The 23115-nt window shown below is 52.3% G+C and overlaps 2 protein-coding genes across 10 annotated transcripts in view; one reads left to right on the top strand and one right to left on the bottom strand.

The window, feature by feature from the left end:
- Positions 1-4965, top strand: part of LOC131588347 (opioid-binding protein/cell adhesion molecule homolog) — a 296092-nt gene extending 291127 nt beyond the window's left edge. For all 4 annotated transcript variants that reach the window (XM_058857153.1, XM_058857154.1, XM_058857151.1 and 1 more), the window contains one exon: positions 2088-4965. In XM_058857153.1, the coding sequence (XP_058713136.1) occupies positions 2088-2188 (101 nt within the window). In that variant the 3' untranslated portion in view covers positions 2189-4965. The remainder of the gene's footprint in view (positions 1-2087) is intronic.
- Positions 4966-7748: 2783 nt separating this feature from the next.
- LOC131588352 (protein CEPU-1) overlaps positions 7749-23115 on the bottom strand; it is a 354322-nt gene continuing 338955 nt past the window's right edge. For 4 of the 6 annotated variants that reach the window (XM_058857165.1, XM_058857167.1, XM_058857166.1 and 1 more), the window contains 5 exons: positions 16473-16607; positions 15708-15828; positions 14015-14166; positions 11134-11166; positions 7749-9577 (listed from right to left, as the gene is read on the bottom strand). In XM_058857165.1, the coding sequence (XP_058713148.1) occupies positions 9477-9577; positions 11134-11166; positions 14015-14166; positions 15708-15828; positions 16473-16607 (542 nt within the window). In that variant the 3' untranslated portion in view covers positions 7749-9476. The remainder of the gene's footprint in view (positions 9578-11133; positions 11167-14014; positions 14167-15707; positions 15829-16472; positions 16608-23115) is intronic. The other 2 variants (XR_009279558.1, XM_058857164.1) reach the window with 2 other exon arrangements.

Raw genomic sequence — 23115 nt, 5'->3', positions numbered from 1 at the left:
TTATTCTTGTCTCTTCTGTAGAGTATCTTTGCAATCTTTACAAGGCCAAGCTGTCTGATAGCAGAATATATTCTTCCACAGAAAAGAATAAAGAATAAATTCAAGAGAAAATATTTATTTTTTTTTCTGGTAATGACCCAGCATTTTTAGTTTTATTTCCTCTCTGTATTAGGTGACTTATCTATTTGGGAACTCTCCAACTCAACCACAATGAAATTGCTTTAGGATAGATTATGAAATTTCTAAAAGTGTCATTAAATCAAAGCCAATAACCAGTGCAGAACTGTGAACTAGAAAATAGAGATAAGAATTAGTCACACATTAAAATCCACATCTATAGAGATGCTAGAGAAAGGCACCAATTTAGCAGTATTTGGGCAGGTGTAAATACATAAAAGTTTAAGCTAATCAGCATTTGGTATTAAATCTGCAAAAATTTTCTCTATTTTTATGGGTTTGGATGATGTTCTGAGCTGCTGCCATTTGGTTTGGGGGAGTCAGAACCAAAGAAGAGGGAGCAGTAGCAGGTCTGAGAAAAACCAAGTTAAGGAGCCCTTTCCATTCTACCTGCCCCTAAGAAATGTGGGTTTCCACCTTTCATATCAGAAGGTCTATTCAGCAAGGAAATGTCTGATTATGGCATAGCTGTTCTACCCCTCTTGGATGATCGTGTGCTCTTATAATCAATTTTGTTTGAGCATGGGCATGACACAGCTTCTTGCTCATCACTCAATCTTCCTATCATTTCCTTCACCTTCTGGCAGCGCTTGGATTTAACATCTCAAACTCTCCTTTGCCTCTTCCTGAATTAAGATAAATGTTCACAAAAAAAAATCAGTAGATAAGAAGACAAGGAATAACACCATCCTGAGGAAATTATTATAACTGGTATGATTTCATAGAATCACAGAATGATTTGGGTTGGAAGGGGCTACAGGAGAGCTGGGGAAGCACTTTTGATAAGGGCATGGACAAAGGGGAATGGATTTAAACTGAAAGAGGATGAGCTTAGACTAGATACTGGGAAAAAAATTCACTTAGAGAGTGGTGAGGGCCTGGCACAGGTTGCCCAGAGAAGCTGAGGCTGCTCCATCCCTGGAAGTGTCCAAGGACAGGTTGGACAGGGCTTGAAGCAACCTGAGATAATAGAAGGGTTCCTGGCCCCTGACAGGGGGTGGAACAAGATGGTTTTCCAACCCAAACCATTCTGGGATTCTATGATGAACCCATGACAGCCTATTCACAAATGCATAAGAATCCCATTGACTTCACACTTCATCCATGCCCTGAGTTTTGATACTAAGACAACTGAGCACTTCTTTCTCTATTTCTTCCTTCTCAGAATGCCAGGACTGGGACTCAGACCTGTGACTTCCCTAATTGCCTCTCCATGGCCATAGGAGTGCAGACAGACCCATGTCCCTGTGGCAGAGTGTGTGGTGACTGCCTCTGCTTCCCTCACCCATCCCATCCTGACTGGCCCCCTGTGTGCCCTGCAGCCTGAATAACAGCCCTAACACAACAAAAAACCAACAAATCTCCACTCCAGTGGTGTACCCACATGACCAGCCTCCTCCCTGCCTGACCTGCCTGCCAAGAACCGCCCCAGCAGCCCCAAAATGCTCCTGCATACCTGAGAATCCACATCTGGACAATGCCATTTCCTGAGACGACCATCCTTTGTGAGCAGTCACAAGCTGTTCCACTCTGGAGCACCAAGGTCTCTGGTCCCAGTGGTTTTCACGTGGTTGTTTGCATCAGGACTCTCCAAGGAGATTTCCAAGCATGGTGGGGCTGGACTGGCACCTGGCCAGGGCATCCTCCTCCTCCTCAGACAAGGACTGTGTCTCCGCTGTGTTCCTCAAGCTCTTTGCAAACCTCCTCACCTCCTCCTCAACGCTGGCAATGCTCTCCAAATGATGGATAAATCCACCACCTCTCCAAGGGGGAGCACAGCACCCCGGCCAGCTGAGGGGTGGGATGTGAACTGCAGGGACAATGGGGAGGTGGGGTCCCTTGGCTCTATCACATCATCTCAGCGCTGGCCCTAACGCTGTCCTTTCTCTTCTCTTCTCTCCTCCGAACAGGGCCCGGAGCGGTGCACGACGGCGGCAATGCGGCGTCCCGGGTGGCTGCCGGCCTCTGCCTCTGGGCCACCCTCCTCGCTCGCCTCCTCCTCGACTTTTGATAAGGGAGCGGAGGGTCCCGGGAGGCCTCGCCGCATCTCTCCCCCGCCGCGGGCTCGGCCGCCGTGCCGCCTGGGGACTCCTCTCCATCGGACGGGCGATGCACCGGAGGACGGGCGGCGGTGCCGAGCGTCCGAGGATGGCCCCGTCTCCCACGTGCCGGGATCGTTCTCGCCGCCGGTTACGCTGTACAGACCCCACCACGTGCCACCAGACTGTCACCCGCCACCATCGCCCCGGGGATGTGGCCCGGCACAGACGGTGCCCCCCGTGGCTGCCTCATCTCCAAAGCCGGGGGCATGGAGCCGTCGGGGCGGGTGCCGCCCAGAGCCTTCACCGGGATGTCCGTCTCGTTGTCTCACTAAGCCGCCTATGCCCAAAAAGACCCCAAGGTTGAAGCCTCCTGGCTCTGCCTTCAGCCCTCTTGGTCCTGAATGTCAGTTCTCGTCGCCAAAGCTCCTCCCTAAGCACCCCGATGTCGCCAGCCCCCCATCACCTGCCTCTGCTCCTGACAGGATACTCTCTGGCCCTTTGGGAGAGGGTCACCGGACACAACCAGTTGTCCTTCAAGGGTCACGCACTTCCCACTGCTCTTTATTCCAGCTGACATCGTACCCCTGTGCTTCCCACTAAAACCCCCTCACCTTCCTGAGGACACGAGGCTGCTCTCCCAGGAACGTGAGCCCTGGGGACTGCCACCAGCCCTCCTAGAGACTAGAGCCTTCTTGCTGCACTGGGCAGCCAGGCCCTCACTCCTTGCTGCAGATCCCTGCCCACTCTGCTGCTGCCCCCCTGATGGCAGGGGCTGCCCCATGGCTCTCACCTTGATGCTCTGCCAGCACTTTTGGGGAGGTTTCTCTGGGCTTGATCTCCAAGCGCTTTCCAACCTGCACATCAAAAGCACAGCATCACAGTGTGGGGCAGAGGCTTTGACTGACAGATCAAAACACCAGCTGACAAGGCCCTTTTGCTACGGCTCTGACACTCATGACCATCTGTATCTTTGCCCCTCAGAGGGCCCTGAGCTGCAATGTCCTCACCTTGCCTTGTCTCATGCCCATCATGTGCCCATGCCTGAGGAAAATCTGATGTGTCTGACCCTGTGGAGGAGGACTGGGTTCTGTTGATTTGCTGTGCTGGCACAGCAGGGACAAGGATTGCTCCAATGCTCCCTGCTGCAACTTGCCTGCGACACCAAAACACACACACCCAGACTCTGCCCTCTCTGCTTCTTCCAGTCACCCTGGGAGCTGCCACCCTGCCACCCATGTCATCTTCCCCGCATATGGAATTGTGCTCCTGATAGCCTTGTGCACCATGGACCCCCTTGCCTGGTACATTGTGGCAGCCCTGAGCCTTCTTGTCACTCCATGGCCACCCAGGGATGCTTTGGGGCCACAGTCTGGGGATGGACACTCCCATTCTGCTCCTGGAAAGTCACGTGTGGCACTGGACCCTGTTGCTGTGACAGGGAGACTCAACTCCAGCAAGGCACTGAGCAAGCACACAGTGTCCCCTGTCCTGACCCGCCACCTCCCCGTGCCTTGTCCCTTCCTTCTCCCTCCATAAGTGAGATGACTTAAGAGCAACGACCACGCACACGTTGTCTTCCCTGTGCAAACTCTGCTGCTGCCCAAACCTGCTTTCTGTGGCTGCAAGGAAGCTGGGGTGCCAGCCCTCAGCACACAAGATGGAAAAAACCACCCTGAGCCAGAGGCCATGATGGGCCACCACCCTGTCCTCTATGCAGCTATGCCCGTCCTCATCCCTGTTCTCAGTGGGCTGCCCAGGACCTGCTACAAAATCTCAGTGGATGCTGCTGCCCCTGCATCCTGGATGTTCAACATGTACCGTGGCTGATTGATAAAAACCGCCTGGCCCCGGGCAGGGGTGTCCCAGTGCTGGCCTGAGGCGCTGGCTTACCTGGTGGACGGGGATCCGGCACTGACTGGGTGAGTCCGCGTCCTGCGGTCCCTGCGGTGCTGCTCTGCTTCTCCACTGGCATCCAAGAAGGGTGGCACCGTCAGCAATCTGGGTCTTATCCCATGGCCCCGGGCACGTTTATTGGCTGGGGATGGCACTGTCTTCAGCCAGCACGGCAACACTCACATCCTTCCACATGTCTGCTCCAAAAGTACCGTGGGTGCAGGAGACATCTTGCCCCGATGCCTTTGCTGGTCCGCACTGCCCCACAACAGTCCCCTGCTGCCACCCCATGCCCTTTCCTTGGTCAGCCCCAAATTTCTCTGTCCCCACAGCAGAAACGCTGCAGAATCACAGGGCCAGAGGCCACGGCAAATCAGAGAGTGGCGGCGACGAGATGCCACGACGCACACTGAGGCTGGCGGGCCTGGTGCCAGGGCTGCCCCCATCCCATCCTTGTCCCTGGGTCGGGTGGGCTCCCCTGTCCCCTGCCGGGGTGGCATTCGACTTTCTCGTGCCATGTAACGTGCCATTGTGAGGAACGTGTTGGCTGTCTGACGCCGGCCCCAGCACGGCTCTGCCGGGTGGCAGACCCATTTGTGACCACTGCTCTCCACGTCTGGATGCCCAGGGGGTGGCTGGGTGCCCAGGGCGGGGGCAGTGTGGCTCTCGGGTCTCTCCTGCTGACGGCCGTGATGGCCGGTCTTGAGTTTCTGTCGATCATTGTATTCCAAGGGTGGCTATACTACCTGAGATTTGTGCATGTTACATTGTAGTTGTAACCTTTTCTAATTCGGCAAGAATAAGAGATGGTTGTGATTGTGCAGTGTATCAATAAAGTTTGACGAACTTTGTACCTTCGGGGCTTTGCTTCACGGGTCCCGCACACCCCAGGGAAGGGACGCGGTGCTGGGCACCTGCTGAGCTGAGCTGGGAGGGCTCCTGAGTGCCTGGGACCTCTGCCACTCCTGGGATCTCACCCAGCACTTGGTTGGACCCTGTTTTGATTGTCCCCTGTGATAGTGATGCTTCAAGCCCCACAGCAGGGGGCTGCTGCTGTTTGGGCCATCCTTCACCCCATCCATGCATCTCCCCTGGGAATCCACCAGTGAGTCCTGGGTCCTGCCCACCTCTGTCTGCCAAGGAGCAATGAGCACGCACCTGTTGATGGAGTCCCTGCAGGGTAAGGACTGCCTTTGCTCTTGTCACTCACCTATGTTCAGTGGAAGCAGCATGATCAGGGGCCTGTTTTCCACAACTGAGACATTCCCAGCATCTCCTCCATCATCTTGCAACAGTACTAACTCTGACAACTAAACCTGCCCCTGTGAAGGGATGTCTCTGCAGACAATGCACTCCTGAGGTTTGCTCCTATCGTGATCTGGCAGTGTGTGACACAAAACAAATGTCTTCATCAAAGGACAAAAACCTTGAGGACCAGGAGCAGAAGAGCCATGACCCTCAGCATCTCCCTGACATGGCTGTAATCTCACAGCAGACTGTGCCCTCCGCTCCCTGGGGATGCCTCACCTTTCCACACCATCAACCAGGAGAAAACATTTGAAAAGCTCCTCTAATGTGAGATCTGCTGCCAGGAGCCTGGGGGCAGTGGGACTGTGACAGACCCACCAGAGTCTTGCTCACTTTGAGACCTCCCTTTGTCTTCCCCAACATGAGAATGAAAAGCTCAGTCTCAAGAGTTTTTTCCCTGAACCCCACAACAAGAAAACAGCTCCATCCCAGCAATGCTTTGAGCTGCTGTGACCTTGCATATCAGGGACACCCTGCTGTCCCCCTCGAGTGACCCCAGCAGAAAGGTAAGTGCTTCCCAAAACCCAACAACCTCCTGAGGGAAGGGATCTGGGAGGGATGTGACACCTCACCCACTTTCCTCAATGTCACCTGCAGTGAATCAAGCATTAGTGACCTCCATGAGAGACACTCTGCTTTGAGCCTCTTAAAAAAAACCCCAACCCATCAGGGAGCCAGGGCTGATTTGATGTAGCTACAGGTGGCACAAAGCAACACTCACCCCTTGCATGTGGCCCTGGGGATCCCACCACAATCCAAGCCTCCCTAATGCTTCCCATCTTCCCACACCAGTTCTGCTGGATGCCCAGTGCTGGACCTGCCTCCAGTGGAGTGAGTACCTACAGCTGCCCAAACGCTCCTGCTCACGGCACATCCCGATGTCTCATCTGCATTGTCCCCATCACAGAGCACGGGGAGGTGATGCAGCCCCTCTCTGGCCATGGGATTCTCTCCATCTCCCCTTCCTGGCTTGAGAGGGATGTTTCTCCATGGCCCTCAGCAATGCCCAACCTGTGCCTAAGGACAAGGACCTCAGCTGCTACATCCAGGGGGAGGGAGGGCATATTTCAGACCATGACCTCCATCCCTCCCCAGCACCAAGAGACACCCTTACCTATGTCAATAAATTATTACATAAAAGCATCCATCGAGCCGCCTCTCTCTCTTTAACTTCCTCTTTGTCTGCTACTTTGGCACTGGACACTCCTTGATCTCTCACCTAGAACACCAAAAAAGTCACAATTACAGAGAGGAGGTGAGGGAGAGAGCCCTGTTACCTCCACAGTGATCCCTGATCCCTCCCCATTACCCCCAAGAATCCAGGCACTGCCCCTCCTACCAAGTTTACTCTACCATGGCTGGCTGGTCCAACCTGGGAGTTATAAGATCTGCATGAAAACCAACACCATCCTCTCTGTCATCCTGACCCTGCCACCTGTGCCCATCTGTCCTGTCCCCACACCCTCAGTACCTTGAACCTTACTTGGGATGTGCCACAAAGCCTGAGCATGGTTCTTCCCCTACCCCACATCAGCATCACTTGGACACTGCATGTCACATCTCAAAGCAACACCTTCCCATCCCTCTTCTCCATGCTCATCTCTTGGGTTACATCTTGACATAGGGTCAAGAAATAAACACACAAATCTCACACCAAATCAATAGCAACCAACTTCTGATCCTGCAAATGTGTCAGGTGACCTGAAGAAACCAGCACCCTAGAGGCTACAGTTGAGGCTGAGGACCAAACTCACTAAGCAAACTTGCAGCTTCACCAAAAACCAAGACACTGACCAAGACAAGCCTCCATGGACAGCGAAATGCACCTACACCCAAACAATCCTGTCGTGCTTCGCCTGTATGCAGCATTGCATGGGGGACCCTGTTCCCTGCACCCACCTCACATCACTCTGTCTCTCCTTCCCACGCAGGATTCGCTTCAGCTGCTCCACAAGCATCCCCTGCCACGCTGTGCAGCTGGGCTAGAGAGCCCCACGCTGAGCTTAGGGGCACTGAGTGGGGTCCTGAGCAGGGAAACAGGGCACAGCTGTGCCTCACACTCTCTCCATCTACTCACCAAAGCCTCACCTGTGACAGAATTCCTGGTGAGATCCAGGGACCATCTTTCCAATGCTCTCCTGGCCTGTTGTGATGATTTGGTGATCCCATCTGCCACCCCCCCTCCAGCATCCCTCCCCACATCCCTCCCCATTCCTGGTAGCGCAAGGGGAGAACGCGGGGTGGCCCTGGCCCCCGCGGCAATGAGCACCACAAGCAGACGGAGCGGCCACATGGAACAATCGTTTTAATGGATAGGCAGAGAGAGCCCCCTCACCGCCCGCCTGCCCACGCCCGGGCCCCCCGCGTGCCCCCCGCCGCCGGCCGCAGGGAAGGAAAGGAAATTGAAGGAGGAAAACCAATTGCAGGAGAAACCCCCGCTGAAATGGATGGCGAGGCAACAGGTCCTGCTCCTTGGCAGGGGCCGGTTGCTTCGTCCTCTTTTTCTTATTTTTTTTGTGGGTATTTTTTGGTTTTTTTTATATATATATATATATATGTACACGCACACACACGCACGCACACACACACATATACATACACATATATATATATATATATATATAAAAATACAAAACTGAGCTATATAGATCTCCCTCTGTCCCTCAGCTCGCTTTATTCCACCGCGAAAAGGCCAGGGCCACGCGGCAAAAAGCGATGGAGAGGGGCCCTGGTCCCCTGTGACCCTTTGTCCCCGGTGACCCGAGGGTGGGAAGCCGAGGGGGGTTCAGGGATGTGTGGACAGAGACGTTTGTCTCGTTGAGAACCGATACACACCTAACTCCATATACAGCATGCAGTAATGGCAGCGGAAGGACCCTGCTGGGAACCGTGGCTAGAACTCTAACAAAAAAAAGAATTATATATATATATATATGTATATTTATATATACTGTATATATATATCCCATAAAAAGATTCAGTATCTCCCTCCACCTCAATGCGCGGCGAGTGTCGTCTGTGCCCTCGGCAGGAACTGTCCAGACGACCGCTTTTGGGCCGGTTTTGTGGGGGTTTCAGCACAGGACTCCTCCTCCTTCTCCTTGCTGGGCTCATAAACCTCCTTGACTGGTCGCCTCCTCGGCAAACAAACTTCTCTCCGCTTGCTCCCCCTCTCCTGGATTGTTTTTTTTTTTCCTCTTTTTTCTTTTCTTTTTTTCCCCTCTTGTTTTTTATTTTTTTTTTGCATTTCTGTTTTTTAGGAACTAAGAGTTCTAGGCTCGTATCAGAAAATACAATTAATAAAATTAACCATGACTCAGAATCCCTTATCATTCACGATGTCCGCGGATGGTACGATGAAAGCGTGGCTCGACGCCGGTCTCCTTCCTCCCTTTCCTTTCGTGGTGGTGTGATAACTGTCGAAGATCTATATATCTGTACACATATATATATATATATGTATATGTGGAGATATCTATATATATATATATGTATTTTTATATTCTGAAACACAAATGGCGGCACAGTCCATGAGAAGACGGGGAAATCTTGGCAAAGGAGAAAACTGGTGTGTCTGGATGGAGGGTCCCACGGGAGGGAGCAGGCGGGCAGGGGCGGTGAAAAGGACAGGGCAGGGGACAAGTGCCACACTCTGATGGCCCTGTCCATCCTCCGTGCTGGCCCGTGGTAGAGAACGGCGAAAACGGGGAAAAAGTGGCAAGGGACAAAAAAAGAAATAAAAACAGGGTGAAAAGAAAAAGACTCAGTCGCATTGCATCTTCAGCAGGAAGCCTTGGATTATTAATTTTTTCACTTTTCTCTCCATTCCAAATTCCCGTTGTGGTTGGCTTTTTTTTTTTTTTTTTTTTTTTGCATGTTTTTCCTCTCTCCCCCTCCCCCAGGTGGCCTGGCCGGATACTCTCTCAATTCTTATGATTATTTTCAGAAACGGTGAACACTTCTTCTTCTTCTTCTTCTTCTTTTCATCCTCTCCTTTCTGCTTGAGCTCGCTGGCCGTGGTCGTCGCCGCCGCTACTCCGCGGGCCGGCTCTCGGGTCAAAAGTGGCGGGCGAGGTGGGCGAGCGGGAGGAGCAGCAGCCACGCGCAGCCGCTTCGCCGCCATGCGCCGTTGTTCCCGTCGTGGACTGCGCCAGGGCCTGCGGGAAGGGACAGGAACGCCCTCGTGGTTGGTCACAAAGTCAACAAATAGCAGAAACCACGAAATAAAGATTAAAACAAGCAGAAAAAAAAAAAAAAGAGAAAAAAACAAAGGCGCTGTTTGGGGCCCCGGTGGTGTCGCACGTGGTGGGGTTGCTCGGTGGTGGAGATCTGTGGGTGTCCCCCTCCATCTGTGCTGTCCCAAGGACATGGGGACAGCCACCCCTCTCCCCACAAATGCTGGTCTTTGGGACAAGATCCTCTGTGGTCCCTTTTCAGCCCTATGTCCTCATCCCAAGCCTGCTCCCTGTGCATCACCACCATCCAATCTCCCTCAGCCCTCTTCACCCTCCTCCAAATTGTTCCCAATTTTCTATCCACACTCATAGGGGAGATGAGAGTTTTCACCCAGCACATTCTGCCCACCCCAGGGTGACAGGGTGTTGCCCACTAGTGTCCCTTGGAAGGGACAGTAACCACCTGCCCACCCTGCAGAGGCACTGCCAGCAGCACTGCATTGTGCATTTGGTGTGTTGCACATCTTCAGAGCCTCTGTGGGGCTCAGCACAAGGAGATGGGATGAGAAGAGTGGTCAAGAAGAGCCAAGCCCACCCATCTTTGGGGATCACAGGGGGTGAGGAGTTCAAAGCTCACTGTGGGAAAGGATGTGGAGGTGCTTTCGCCAAAACACCCATTTTTTCACCAAATAGTTGGCCCAGGAGAAGACTAAGGTGGAAAAAGAGCTCAGGAAGGCATCCATGCTGGTGTCCTGTGGCAGCAGGGCTGACCACAAGGTCTAATTCACAACTGTGTTTGAAACCCCTGGACATGTCCCCTCACTTCAAAACCTGACCAGGGCACGGAGCATCAGTACCCATCTGGCTTCTCACCAGTAACACTCTGCAGCACACTCAGACACCTCACACCTCACAAATCCAGGCACCAAATCCAGGTCTCACACACCACCTCCACAGACATGTACACATCATCCCAAGGACTGACCACTCGAATCATCACAAATAAAGCCACCCCAAAATCAAGATGACACCAAGCCAGTTGGCTGGACACTAAGATTGCACAGCAGAAAGCTGACTGCCCAGGCTAGGAACAGCACCAGGAAGGAGACCAAATCCATAGGGGCCTGTCCACCCCTATCTCATCCCATAAAAAAGACACTAGAAGCATCCCAGAGGAGGAAGGACCTGCCACAAGACCCATTTACACATTAGCACTGGGAAAGCAGCCCAAAGACATCCCTGCTTTGCCCTGGGAATGGGGAGGGAGCGGGACACCATGGGATGGGGACAGGCATGCAGTGGGCACAGGCCACCACCAGACAGGCACTGTAGGCTGGCAGGGAGGGACAGGATGGGAGGGCAGCTAAGAAAGCCCTAATTCATCCCTACACCAGTAAAAGCAGTGGGGTTGTGGGGCAGGAGATCCAGGTGGTGGGTGCTGCAGCTCCCACTGAGATGAGTTGTGGTGGAAGCCAGAGGGGCCCAAGGGGAACAGCAGGGGAAGCACTGGCATTGTGGGAAACCCCCAAATTACTGACCTTTCCAGGGTGTCAGAGCGGTAGTTGTCTCTTCTAAAAATTAAAGAACAAGTGAAAGTTAAGGCAAAAGGGCAATGCAAAGCGCAGGCTCGAGACACCTCCCTCAGCCTGCCCTCCACCTGGGGTGGGAAAACCAGCAGATGGGGTAGAAATGGGATATGTTGCTCAAATCACAGCCCACTGCTGTGGGGCCATGGTCCCCTCGTCTCAGAGGGAACCTGAGATGAGCTGGATATGGGACCTCAGACCTGGCAAAGCCTGTAGTTGCACCCTGTGCAAAAGGCAAAGCACAAGGGCTGGAATATGGGGATGTGAGTTTGGGGTCCATCCCTCTTGCTAATCCTGCAACATCCCAAAAAGATTTATGGCCTGACAGCCACCTCTGGGAGCAACATGGACTGTGTGATGGGTGAGAAGCAGAGGGTTGGTTTTTTTCCCCAACTCCACAGAATGATGTGGTTTCCCTGAGCACTCTATCACATCTCAGACAGCACCAAATGAGCCGCTGAATGAGCCGGCAGGACTGGAATAACGAGTGCTACATGTTAAATAAAGCACTAGTTGACCTCCATGAAAAATTAGATTAAAAAAAGGATTAAAAGATGAACACTACATTAGCTTCTCACACAACCCCAAAAAGGCTCATGTCACGGTACCTGCACAGATTAAACCTCCATTTGTGGGGGAAAAACTCCAAAACACTCAGCTTCAGGGAAAAGGGGCCACTCACAAAATTGTCCCCCAAAACCTCACAGAAGAGACATTTCTCATGCACAGGTAGTGCAGCCACCGCATCCACTTCCCTCTAATCTTGCATTAAATAAATAAATATGTAATAAAGACACATTAATCCCCAGACTGAAGACACCAGTTGCTTAGGGACAGGTGAGCTTGGCCCTATGATTGCTGATAATTAGGAGGGGTTTTCCTGGAAGTGCTGGGGAGCCCTGCACCAGGAGATGAAAGACCCCTACATGCCACAGTCTCCTCAGGGAACTGTCACCCCCCCAAGGGCATTCAATTATTAAAGACTGAATGGATCATTCAATCAATACAGCCTTTATAGACATTATACGTGGTCAAAGGAATCTGATTTCAATCCCTGATGGGATTCAGTCAGACCACAAATCATAGGGGGGATCAGAAAATAAGCTTAGACTTCTGTGGGATGCTTCCCTGCCTCCCACCTGACTGCCATCACAGCATGAGTCCCACAGGTGGGCTAGAACCCAAGAAACCAAGAGCCCATCAGCAGGGAGATGTCATCTTTACTTTTAGGCTGTTCATCCAGCCTGGATCTGCAGGTGCCAAACTGGACACCCCCACTAATTAAGATTTTAACCTCATGGACACATTGGAATGCTGCAACGTCACAGCTAAGGATGTCACTCAGGCTATGTTGTACACTTGGCATGGCCACCCTACACCTGCAGCACAGGTGGAGCCAGGCCTGGGTGGTTTTGCAGTGCTGGAGGTGTTGGTGTCCCTAAAACGTGCAGTTATTGGATTACCAGGAAGGCCGGAGGGGAAGAGGACTGAGATAGTTCCTAAGCAACGCTGATGATGGCTTAGCACACGTGAACCTTCATCACGCACAGCTTGGACTTTACTGGGGGAGCAAAGGGGTCTGAGCATCCAAGATGGGATGAACTCCTCTGTCACAGCCCAGGGGAGCCTGGCACAGCTGCCAGTACCAGTGGGAGGGGAGGATAAACCCGTCCTGTGCTGGCACCCTGACCCCACAGCTGTGGTGCGGCCCCTGGCAAAGCTCGACATCCCCTACCATCCTGAAACAAACTGCTCCCCTGGAATCCATCCAACCAGTCCCCAAAACATGGACAGCACTTCCCAGGGTCTCTGCTGCTGTGGCACACTCCAGAACCCATCCCATACCCTGCTCCCTACCCCAACCCGCTTTACATGGCTGGGGCACAGACTGCCCTGAGCCATCCTGAGGGACCTGGGGACGAGGAGGGCTCATCTGTCACTCTACTCTGCTCCCTCTGACCGAACAATAACAAGAGACAAGGAGATGACCAGGCACAACATCGGGTGGCAAGGAGGAGGACAATGCTGGGGTGATGTTGTATGTCCCCAGTCCCCACTTCTCCTGTATCCTCAGCTGCAAGAACCACACACCCTGTACCCTAGCAGGGAAATATTCCCAAGCAGTGCCCTGGGATGAAATCTGTCATCTATTTCTGTCTCCTGGCTCCTGGAGAACAGAGCCCCTGCTCTGGTTTTGCTACCACCTGAAGAGGTTTGACAAATATGTCAACAAATCACAGCCCTTCCCATCCATGAGCAGTGTCAGAGGGATACATTGCTCTCATCCCAGCTCCAGCATGCAGGGAAAACAGTCCTGGGACAAAGGTACAAACCTTCTCCTCCCTGCCCTCCACACCTTTGGCACCTCCAATAAGGATATATCTGCTTGGCAGGAGCAGAAAACACGAGCTGGAAGGTGATGGAGCAGGGAGCCTGTTTGTTCTCACGTGGGAATGGGGCAGCATCTCCCCTCCCACCCATCAGCACAGAGGGATGCCCTCACACAGAGGCTCTCCTAGACACTCATCAGAGCAAGAAGATGGAAACCTGCAGCCAGCTCCTAACTTTGCACTCATGGCAGATCCCAAACACAGTGCCAAGCACCTCTGAATGGTGGGAGACACTGGACCTCAATCAGGAGGAGGCTTTGGTGGCTCTTCCTTTTCCCTGGACTCACCACAACCTCCAGCCCACATGCCAAGGGCAGAAAGGATCAGCAGCAAATACACATCTCCCCCAAAAGACACGGGAGACCTTTCCCATGCCTCTCCCATTGGTGGTGTCACTGTGAGGCCATTCCCCCTTCCTGGCTGATTCCCTCAGCCCTACTCACCGTAGAGGATCATGCTGGCGTTGGTGTTCCCTAGCCGGTTGGAGGCTACGCAGGTGTAGTTGCCATAGTCCTGCTCAGAGACGTTGAAGAAAGTCAGTCTGGAGAAGAAGGGTTTGTTCTCCACTTTCAGCCCTTTCTGTCCTTCAGCCAGTCTGAGAGGAAAGAGGAATGGGAGGTCATGGGGTTGGCATCAGGAAGGGAAGTGCTCACTGTTTCCCATGCCCAGCTATCCTGTGGTTGTGCCTGTGAGTGGGGACATAGAGTGTGGGGGAAGAGGGAGAAGGGAAGGTATTGGGAAAGATAAGGGAGATGGATGCTGTTCTGCTGGGTCTCCAGCTGCCAGCCCATGCCATCCCCGTGCTGACCAGAGGCATCCTCACTGCTGCAGTCATGGGATGGTGCTGGGACTTGCCAAATGCTGTGCAGACAGGGATGCTCCCATGCCTGGGGAGGGAATCTGGGAAAGACTCATTCCCACCCTAGAGAAGAACCTGTCCTCAGGCCTCTGTTCTGCCTTCTGTCACCTTCCTCTCCTCTCATCCCTGCATGTCCCCGAGGAGTGGTGCAATAGGCACCTCAGCCAGCACAAATGCTGAAGTGTTAACCAAGTGCTTGGACATCCCTGTGTCTGGGACTGGTGTCCCCATCCTGCTCAGCTCATACTTGCTAATTCCTCACGGGAAGTGCAGATTCCCATTATGATCCACGCTGGGTGCTGATCAGGCAGGCTGAGCCCGCTGCTCTGCAGGCCCTCGTGATCTGACCTAGTTCTGAGCGGAGCCTTTCATCTGCCACACAAACATCTGCAGCTCTGTACACTCTGCTGCTCCTTTCCTCTCAAACTGGGTGAGGCAGGCAGAACCAGACTCCCCTCCAGCTTCTGGAGCACCTTTTTAGGCCAAAACATCCCTCATTATCAGTGACTGGTGTGACTTGTCCTGTGTTTGGCTGCACCATGGCCCCTCTGGGGGGGCCATGTGGGGATCTTGTGGGATAACCAACACAAAAATTGGTTAAAAACACTTTGCCTGGGGTCAGAAAGAGGCAATTTCTCCAGAGTGGAACCTACCCTGGGCTGTGCTGCTCCCCTCCTCATTCCCCAGCCATGTCCCTGTGCTATTGTTTTGGCAGGACACAGAAGTTTCTGGTTGACCTAAAAGGTCCTTTTCCCCCCCAAAACAGGGCAGGCTGTCTCTGGGGCATAGCAAACCCTGTCTCTTCACTGACACCACATTTCTTTTGCTTTTCCAAGAGCTGCCTTCTGGCCAAAGCATTTAAAGAGATGACAGAGGTTTCACCAACTTTTAAGTGGCTGGATTTGTGCTGCCAATATCCATTTTGGACATTATGCTTCACCCAAGCAGGGATTTACCACAACACCTTCAAACAGAGGCACGGGCAGCAAAGATCCTGCCCCAGTGGGGAGTGAAAGAGTTTCCAGGGAAAATCACCTTCCAAAAGTTTGCTGAGTTAAATATAAAGCCTTTAATAGATCCTGGCTGGTGGCAGCTCCAGCTGTGGATGCTGGCTGCCTGATGGAATGCCTGGATTTGCCCCAGACAAGCACAACCTGAGGCTGTCAGGGGGACCTGCCTCAGTATCCAAACCAGGCTTGTGCCAAGGGTTATGAGCTGAAGCTGCTGGCACTGGGTGCAGCCCCCTTGGGGTCAGTGTGTCCCCACCAGGCTCTTACCTCTTGTCATCTTTGTACCACTGGAAGTCGGCGGAGGGGACAGCGGAGGCTTCGCACAGCAGGATTCCCTTCTGCCCCACCGGCACCCCGGTGCTCTTGGCGTCAGAGATGTACGGAGGGTCTGTGGGAAGAGGGGAAACCTGGGGTGAGCCCCCAGCAGCCTTTGGGACTCCCATCCTCTCCCCTTGCTCCTCAAGATCTCCTTTCTCTCCCTGCTCAAGGGTAGGAGCCAAAACCATCTCTCAGCCCATGCTCAGCTCCTGCCACGCTGGTGCTGCTGTCCAGAGGTTTTCAGGTTCATGGGGGTTCTCTTCCAAAAAACAAGAGACCCCCAACTCATGGCTGTTACATGTCCAGCTAATGGAGTGGCCAGAGAGGGGCTTAGGAGGGTTTTCATGTATATCTAAATATGAAATATGTTGCTTTCTTCCTCTCTCTCATTTTTTCTAACAGGAAAAAAAAATAAAAAAAATGTTCTATTTACTGCTCACTTCTCTCCTCTCCTCAGAGGTTATCAGCACAGCATCTCTCCACGGGCAGAAAACCCAGGTTGATGGAGACAGCTGAGGAGGAGGTGGTGGAAAAAAATGGAGCTCGAAAAGAAGGGGAAAATAGGGCAAAACACCACCTGCTCAAAAAAACTGCTGCCGCCTGTCTCGCTCTGGGGCCTTTGTGTGCCTCACTTCCAAGTGCCACTCCCTTGTGGGGCAGCATGGTGCCCCTGTCCAGCCCCACCCCTGTCCCCGATGTCCCCCAGGGACTCACAGTTGACGGTGACTTTGACTCGCTGGACGACGGGCGCTGAGACATCGTTGGAGGCGCTGCACTCGTACTCTCCCGACTGCTCCCGTGTGATTCCCGTGATCTCCAGGTACTCATCCTCGCTGATGAAGCCCACGGCTGCAGAGGCAGAGACAGAAGGCCCTGAGTGATGGGGAGGCACAGCAACCCTGTGCCCGCTGGCTGGTCACCATCTCTGAGCATGTCACCCTGCAGTAGGACACGCAGCCAGCAGGTCCCAGCCCAGACTGCCCGTGCGCCTGTGACCCTCCATTCCAAGAAAATCCTTGCCAGAAAGGTTTCTGCAGTGCTCCAGCAGCTCTGGCCTCACTGAGAGCATCACTTGCTGGGGATAATGTCCCAGAGGTGCTCAGGGTGTGCAAAGTGGGCAAACCTGCACCCTGCAAAACGACCTGAGCTCACCTCTGCACATCCCCCCAGCTGGGAGGTACCTCCAGGCTCACCCAGCTCACATTAGCACCTTTCTCTGATCCTTCAGCTTCAATTAATTCACAGCAAGTCTATTCCCATTAGTGGTGGTGCCAACACCTCCCTTTAGCTGAAACACCTCATCCCTGTGCCACCCAGGCTCATTTCTGGGGGGATGCACTTGTCCCTCTCTTCCCCATCAAGGTTGCAGTGCAGGTTTTTGTTTCACTCAAAGCCAGAAAGATGCAATCAGTGGCATTTCCTTCACTCTGGAATCTTTCAGCCCCCATTCCTTGCAGGAGCTCTCTTTATTTTGACACAGTCCTGGAAACACACAGTGCTTGGCTGGCTGGGGCACAAGACTCCCCAGGTTCTTCCCCCAAACAAGCAGCAAAAATTACTTTTTGCAGGCTCCAAAACAGGGACAACTTCTCCCTTTCCTGTTGTTTACATCTCCCCACTGGATCTCCTGCAGCCAGGATGCTGTAATTACTGCACAGAGCATCTCCGAGCCCTGTGTCACACTTAATATTCCTATAAATTTTAAACGGTAGTCCTTGGTACATATGTGTGGCAATTGGTGTCATATTTTAATTAGGCTTGCCCTACACCATCTGAAATTAATAATAGCTCGAATTACCAGTGTAATTTATAAATTAACATTGCTGCAGCATTAGGAAATAAATTAGCTCTGGACAGCTGTTTCTGGGAGTGAGTGCCAATGGCAGAGAGGCCAGGCACAGGTCCCTGGTCCCCAGGGGGATGCCGTGAGCTCGGCCAGCCCTCGCTTCCCACCCGGATATCGCTGCCTGTGCTGGCGTGACCTGATGGGCCACAACTCGCTGCGCTTGACCGGCCAACCGTGTGCGTCCTGCTCCTAACAAATGCATGCAAAATCCACACGTGGGAGGCTCCCAGCGGGGCACACAGCGCCTGCATCCCGCCGGCTGAGGCTTTTATGGCATCTCTTCCCACGCTACAGGAGTGGTGTGGTCAGACTCCACCACCCACCATGGGAAGACCCGAGCCAGCACCGATGGTGTTCCTGTAATGCCCTGGAACAGCTCAACACAGTGAGAGCCCCAGGCATGTGCCAGGATCCTGCTGCTGCAATCCCAGGTGCCACTACTGTCAACTCAAACTAGTGCAAATATGCTCAGCCGTGATGAAATCCCACCTTGGCTCTCTCTCCTGCACCAGACCTCGCAGCTGCCACCTCCACACAGCACTCCTGGGACTTTGCATGTCCACTGCTCCCTGAACTGAGGGCCCCACGCACTCATGTGTGCATCCCACCTTCCCAGGCCGACCTAGCTGGGAAGGCAGCCCTGTGAGCTTTGGAAAGGAGTGAAGTGAGTTTTCCTGTTGATGAATTGCTGACATCCAACAGCGTCCTCAGCCCTGTGCTGAAATTCCCACCCGAGTGGCTGGTGGCGCAAACCGCTGAGCTCATCAGTACTTAGTGCAACTGAAGGGTGAGATATGAAGGCGTTACCCCAAAATCAATATCCTTTAGAGACACACAAATTACAGCGTTACATCCAGCGGCCCTGCGGCACTGCAAAAAAAAAAAAGGAGAAGGGGGGGGAAAAATTCCTTTTTGTGGCTGACCTAGAATTGGCTTCTCTGTAGCACAGCGCTGCCTGCTGATAAAGTAACGACACAGCTGGTGGCCCTCAGATGCTCCGTGCACAAATCTGACTCTGGGCTGTGCAAAGGCTCGGATAACACTGCTTCCCAACTCACCAAAGGCCCTTTCCCAACTTCCAAGTTTCCCAAGTGCCAGAGTCAAGCCATAATTTGTGTGCCTGGATTGATCAGGGAGCAAAGCAGCTCGAGTGCATTTTGTTCCCCAGCAAAAGACTTGATTAAAGTAACTGCAAGGGTCAGATTTCCACCTGTAAAAGCTCAGGAAATTGAAGGTTTCCTTCATCCCTGGGTCGCTCTGAAGTCTGAGATATGTGCATGGTAATCAGCTGATGGAGAGGCAGAACTCAAAGTTCAGGGACTCAGGGTCTGGCATCCCAGGAATTTGGCTACAGCCAAACAGAGCCTGCCCAGGACTGAGACAGGATGCTCTGAGCTGGAGCTGACTCCTGTCTCTGTCCTGTGCACAACCTGATGTAAGTTATGCTCAGATGACAACAGCAATAGGAACACCCTCCCTGCAGCAGGCTCTGGCCCAGGGATGCCTCCTCAGTGCCAGCTACAGCATCTCAAATATTTAGGTGACATAAAGAGTCCCTCCCTGCCCACTGGTGAAGCAGGTGACACCAGGTGACTGAGACAACATTCCCCTGTCCTGTCCTATACAAGTGGTTTTGCAGGAAAACCAGATCCATAAATCTGCTTCATTCTGTGGGATCACATCCTGGAAGCACCTGGAACTTGGGAATGTTCAGGGCAAGGCTTGACCAGAGCCCTGCTGCTCCAGGAGCTCTGCCAGACATACCAGTCCTTTTCTGCCTGAACTGATGGTGGGAACTTTCAAGGCTGTCTCTGCTTGAGCACAATTAGGAGCTGAAATATTGCAGGAATTAATGGAGAGCTCTCTCATCTCCTCAGGAGCTAGAAAACCAGCACAGCCAGCACCCATCATTATTATTATTAATACTAATAATATCACACAGGCCAGAAATGGAATGGCCATGGACGACGCACAAGCATAATCCTTGCTCATCAGCCAAGGATGATGAACTAACCCAGAGCGAGCTGGGGAGATGGAAAAGCAGAGCCTGAATCCTCGTGCTCGGTGAGCAGGAGGCTGCACACAGAGCAGCACACACTGTTTAGGACTTGCTCTTCAGATCTCTGTTAGAAGCCTCAGGGAAAGGGAAGTTTGACCATCATGGCAGTGGAGGAGTCACAGAGGCCAGGTCCTGGTGTGGCACAGAGCACCAAGGCAAACCCAACAGATGGCCAAGCTGTGCTTGGGGTCCCACACAGCATGGATGCGATGAGCTGTGGGCAGATGCCTCCTGCATTCATATTCCTCCCTCCATGCCTTTCTCCTTCCCTTGCTTCTCCTCGTTTTCCCATTCCAACTCATCCCCCTTCTGACTCCTCCTCCCCATTTGCTTCCATTGAGCCTCTGACAAGATAATAACTCACCAGAAAGTGAACACATGTTCCCAAATTAATTACACGCCACTGTCCCCTGGCTCACTGTTGCAGCCATGTTCAGGTCTCTAGGACACTGCTCACAGCTTTCCCTGGCTGAAGGCTGCCCATGATGCCACTGAAAAAGCTTCCCTGGAGCTCTTTCCTGTGTCCATAGGAACTCCCTGCACCTCAGATCAAGCTGAGCCAGCCCAGCCACTCAGGGCTGCAAGATTTTCACCTCTAAAGCTCAAAGGCACAACCTCAACAGTGGTCCCACAACAGGTTCAGTCTCTGGCTGCTCAAAGTCCCACCAGTGATCCCAAAGCACTGCCCTGCCCTCTCCACCGTGCTGCTGCATTTTCCAGGCACTGATCCCACTGGCCAGGATCAACCAAAGAAAGAGAATATTTTATGGAGATAATTTTATTAAAATGTTTACAACAATGCAGATATTGACATCTCACTTCAATCAATAGCACAATTTATTGTCCTTCAAGGTGAACATTAAGCCAAGCTGCCCATTAGTCAATATTTACCTCCAAGGTCTATAAATCTTTATACGGGCTTCAGCGGATGTTGACAGCAGCTGATTCCAGATAAGTAAAAGTAAGAGCGTGAAACATTGCTCCTTTTGGAGGTGAAATAGTAACTAGTTAATTACAGTCCCTACAGCAATTCTCAACTATCAATTTATGGCTACTCCTGGCAATAAAAATTAACATCTCGCAGACTCCCGGCTCCGAGTGACGCACTAAACCCGAGAGCCATATATTTCAAACGTCACCCCGATGCGGTGCTGATGGCCATCCTATAACAGTTTATGGTAAATAAATAAAACACACAAAGGTAATAAGAGAATTGCTGGCACACGAGACCCATTTCACCTCTCCTTCATGCAGCAGCGAGAGGAAAAGTGCAGGATGGGAGATTTAGTAGAATCAGAGCAGATGGGGAAGCAGGTGGGGAAAGGAACTACCCCAAATCACCCCAAATCACCCCAAATCTCTCTCAAAGGAGGCACAACACAGTCCCAGGTAGGTGGGTAAACAAGAGCTAAGGCTGTCTCTGGAACATGCCCCAGCCAAACTGGGAGATGCACCTGCTTCACCTCTTATTAACCACTATTACCCTCTCCTGATGGCTCAATTAACACATAAGGAACAAAGTTCAGGCATTTCTGAAATTCCCTTCCCCATTTTTGTTTGATCAGGTGAATGACCTCAGCTAGGGCAGCTTCTCCTCTGTGCACCCCCTCTTTTCAGCTCCCTCTGTGCCAGCTTAAAGCTGCCACGCTCCAGTGAACAAAGATTAGGGGTAATTAACCTGCTGGAAATCATCCAGCTCAATCATTCAAAAAAAGATTTTTTTTTAAGATTACCCTATCGACCCAGACAAACTCCTCTCCTCCTCTTGTGAATATTGCATCCCCGAACCACAGGCTCCAGCCCATTTCTATCTGCAACCCCCCCTTAGCTGAGCCATCCCTTCAGGAAGCACACGTGGATGAGGTATGGGGTACAAACCTCCTGTTCCTCATGTTCACAAGCCTTCAGAAGCAGGACTGTCACCCCAGAAACGGGCACACAGCATATCAGAGTCTGTGTTGTGCTTACACGGGGCCAAGCCGCTCTGTTTTTGAAGTTTCCCGATGACAAGGGAGGAAATCTCTCCTCTGACATGCTTTTCCATGTTAATTAGCGTGTTTCCATGGCCCGATGCTGTGAGAAGCCCCAGGGGATGGTGCACTCGCTGCCTGGCACTGTGCAGTGCTCAGGGATGTGGGAGCTTGGCAGGAGCTCACTCCACTGCTGCAGTCTGAGGTCCCTCCTCATCCTCACGCCCCAGGGGTGGTGACCATCAGCAGCTGGTGTCACCAAACAGAGAGAAAGCATCATGTTTTCCTACTTGGACCCTTTATTATTGGATTTGGGGAACTCTAATATCCAATTTTCTCCTCGTGCATGGCGGCACAAGCTTTGAAGGAGAGGGATGGCCATAAAATCCTTGATATAAAGTCCTTCCCCTCCACTGATATCAGTGTCCCCTCTTCCCTGGGGCTGTGGGAGCCTCTCTCTCCTTGCCTGTGGACAGGCAGTGCTGTGGCTTTTCATCCCCTTCCAACTTTTTGGGGCATAGGTGAGCTGAGGGTGCCTTGAGTTTTGCTCCAAGGTACGATGGAGGACCCACCCAGGCCGGATTTTGTGCTGACATGAGCACAGGTGACTATTTCTGAAGGTCCCTTTTCTTACTGCCTGTGACCACAGGGTCAGGACTTGGGGACATTGACAGACACATTCCAACACGGAGCTGCCACAAAAGCAGGAAAGACATTCTTCAACTTCATGCTGAATGCAAATCTAGAACTGAGGCAGGACCCACATTTGTGGCTCCATTTGCTCAGTGCATCCCTGAGATCACCCTTGGAGCTCAGATCTCATACAACAACTCTGACATTTAACTATTCGGGGGGCACATGCCACACATCTCACTAATCACTGGGACAGCTGACCTGCAGAGACCTTCCAGATGCCACCACATCTCCTGGTCACATAAAGTCAAAATATTGACATTAACTCCAGAGACAGTGAAAGGAAGACACTGGGGCCCTGAGCAGCCTGCTGCAGTGGAAGGTGACCCTATCCATGGCAGGGTGTTGGAATGAGATGCTCTTCAAGCTCCCTTACAACCCAAACCAATCTCTGACTCCCTGCTGTGCCCTTCCCCATGGTGTTCCAGGGACACCTGCCCACTCTGCTCGCCCCACCGATGCTATGCAGCATAGCCAAGTCACCTGAGCCATCCATTATAGCACCATTGTGAAGAGTTTTTAGCTTAAAAGTCCTTGAAAGTTTCCCACTGTGACTCGTTAAACAAGATCTTTTTCACTTTCCCTCTATTCTCCGCTAACAATATTTATACTCATTTCTTTTATTGAAATCTATCTGCCGCCTGTTCTATTAAAGCCACCTGAGTGGCAGCTCCTATTCTCCGGGAGCCTGCAGCCCATCTATTCTCCAGACAATGAGGTACAAGCAGTCTATCTTCTATTGTGCTTCCCGGCCTTCGGCTCTCAAATCTTCCATCTCAAAAAGGCATG

Source organism: Poecile atricapillus, chromosome 25 (genome assembly GCF_030490865.1).
Source record: "Poecile atricapillus isolate bPoeAtr1 chromosome 25, bPoeAtr1.hap1, whole genome shotgun sequence".
Classification (NCBI taxonomy): Eukaryota; Metazoa; Chordata; class Aves; order Passeriformes; family Paridae; genus Poecile; species Poecile atricapillus.
Note: the sequence above shows the minus strand (reverse complement) of the source record. Positions and strands in the feature narration are given on the sequence as shown.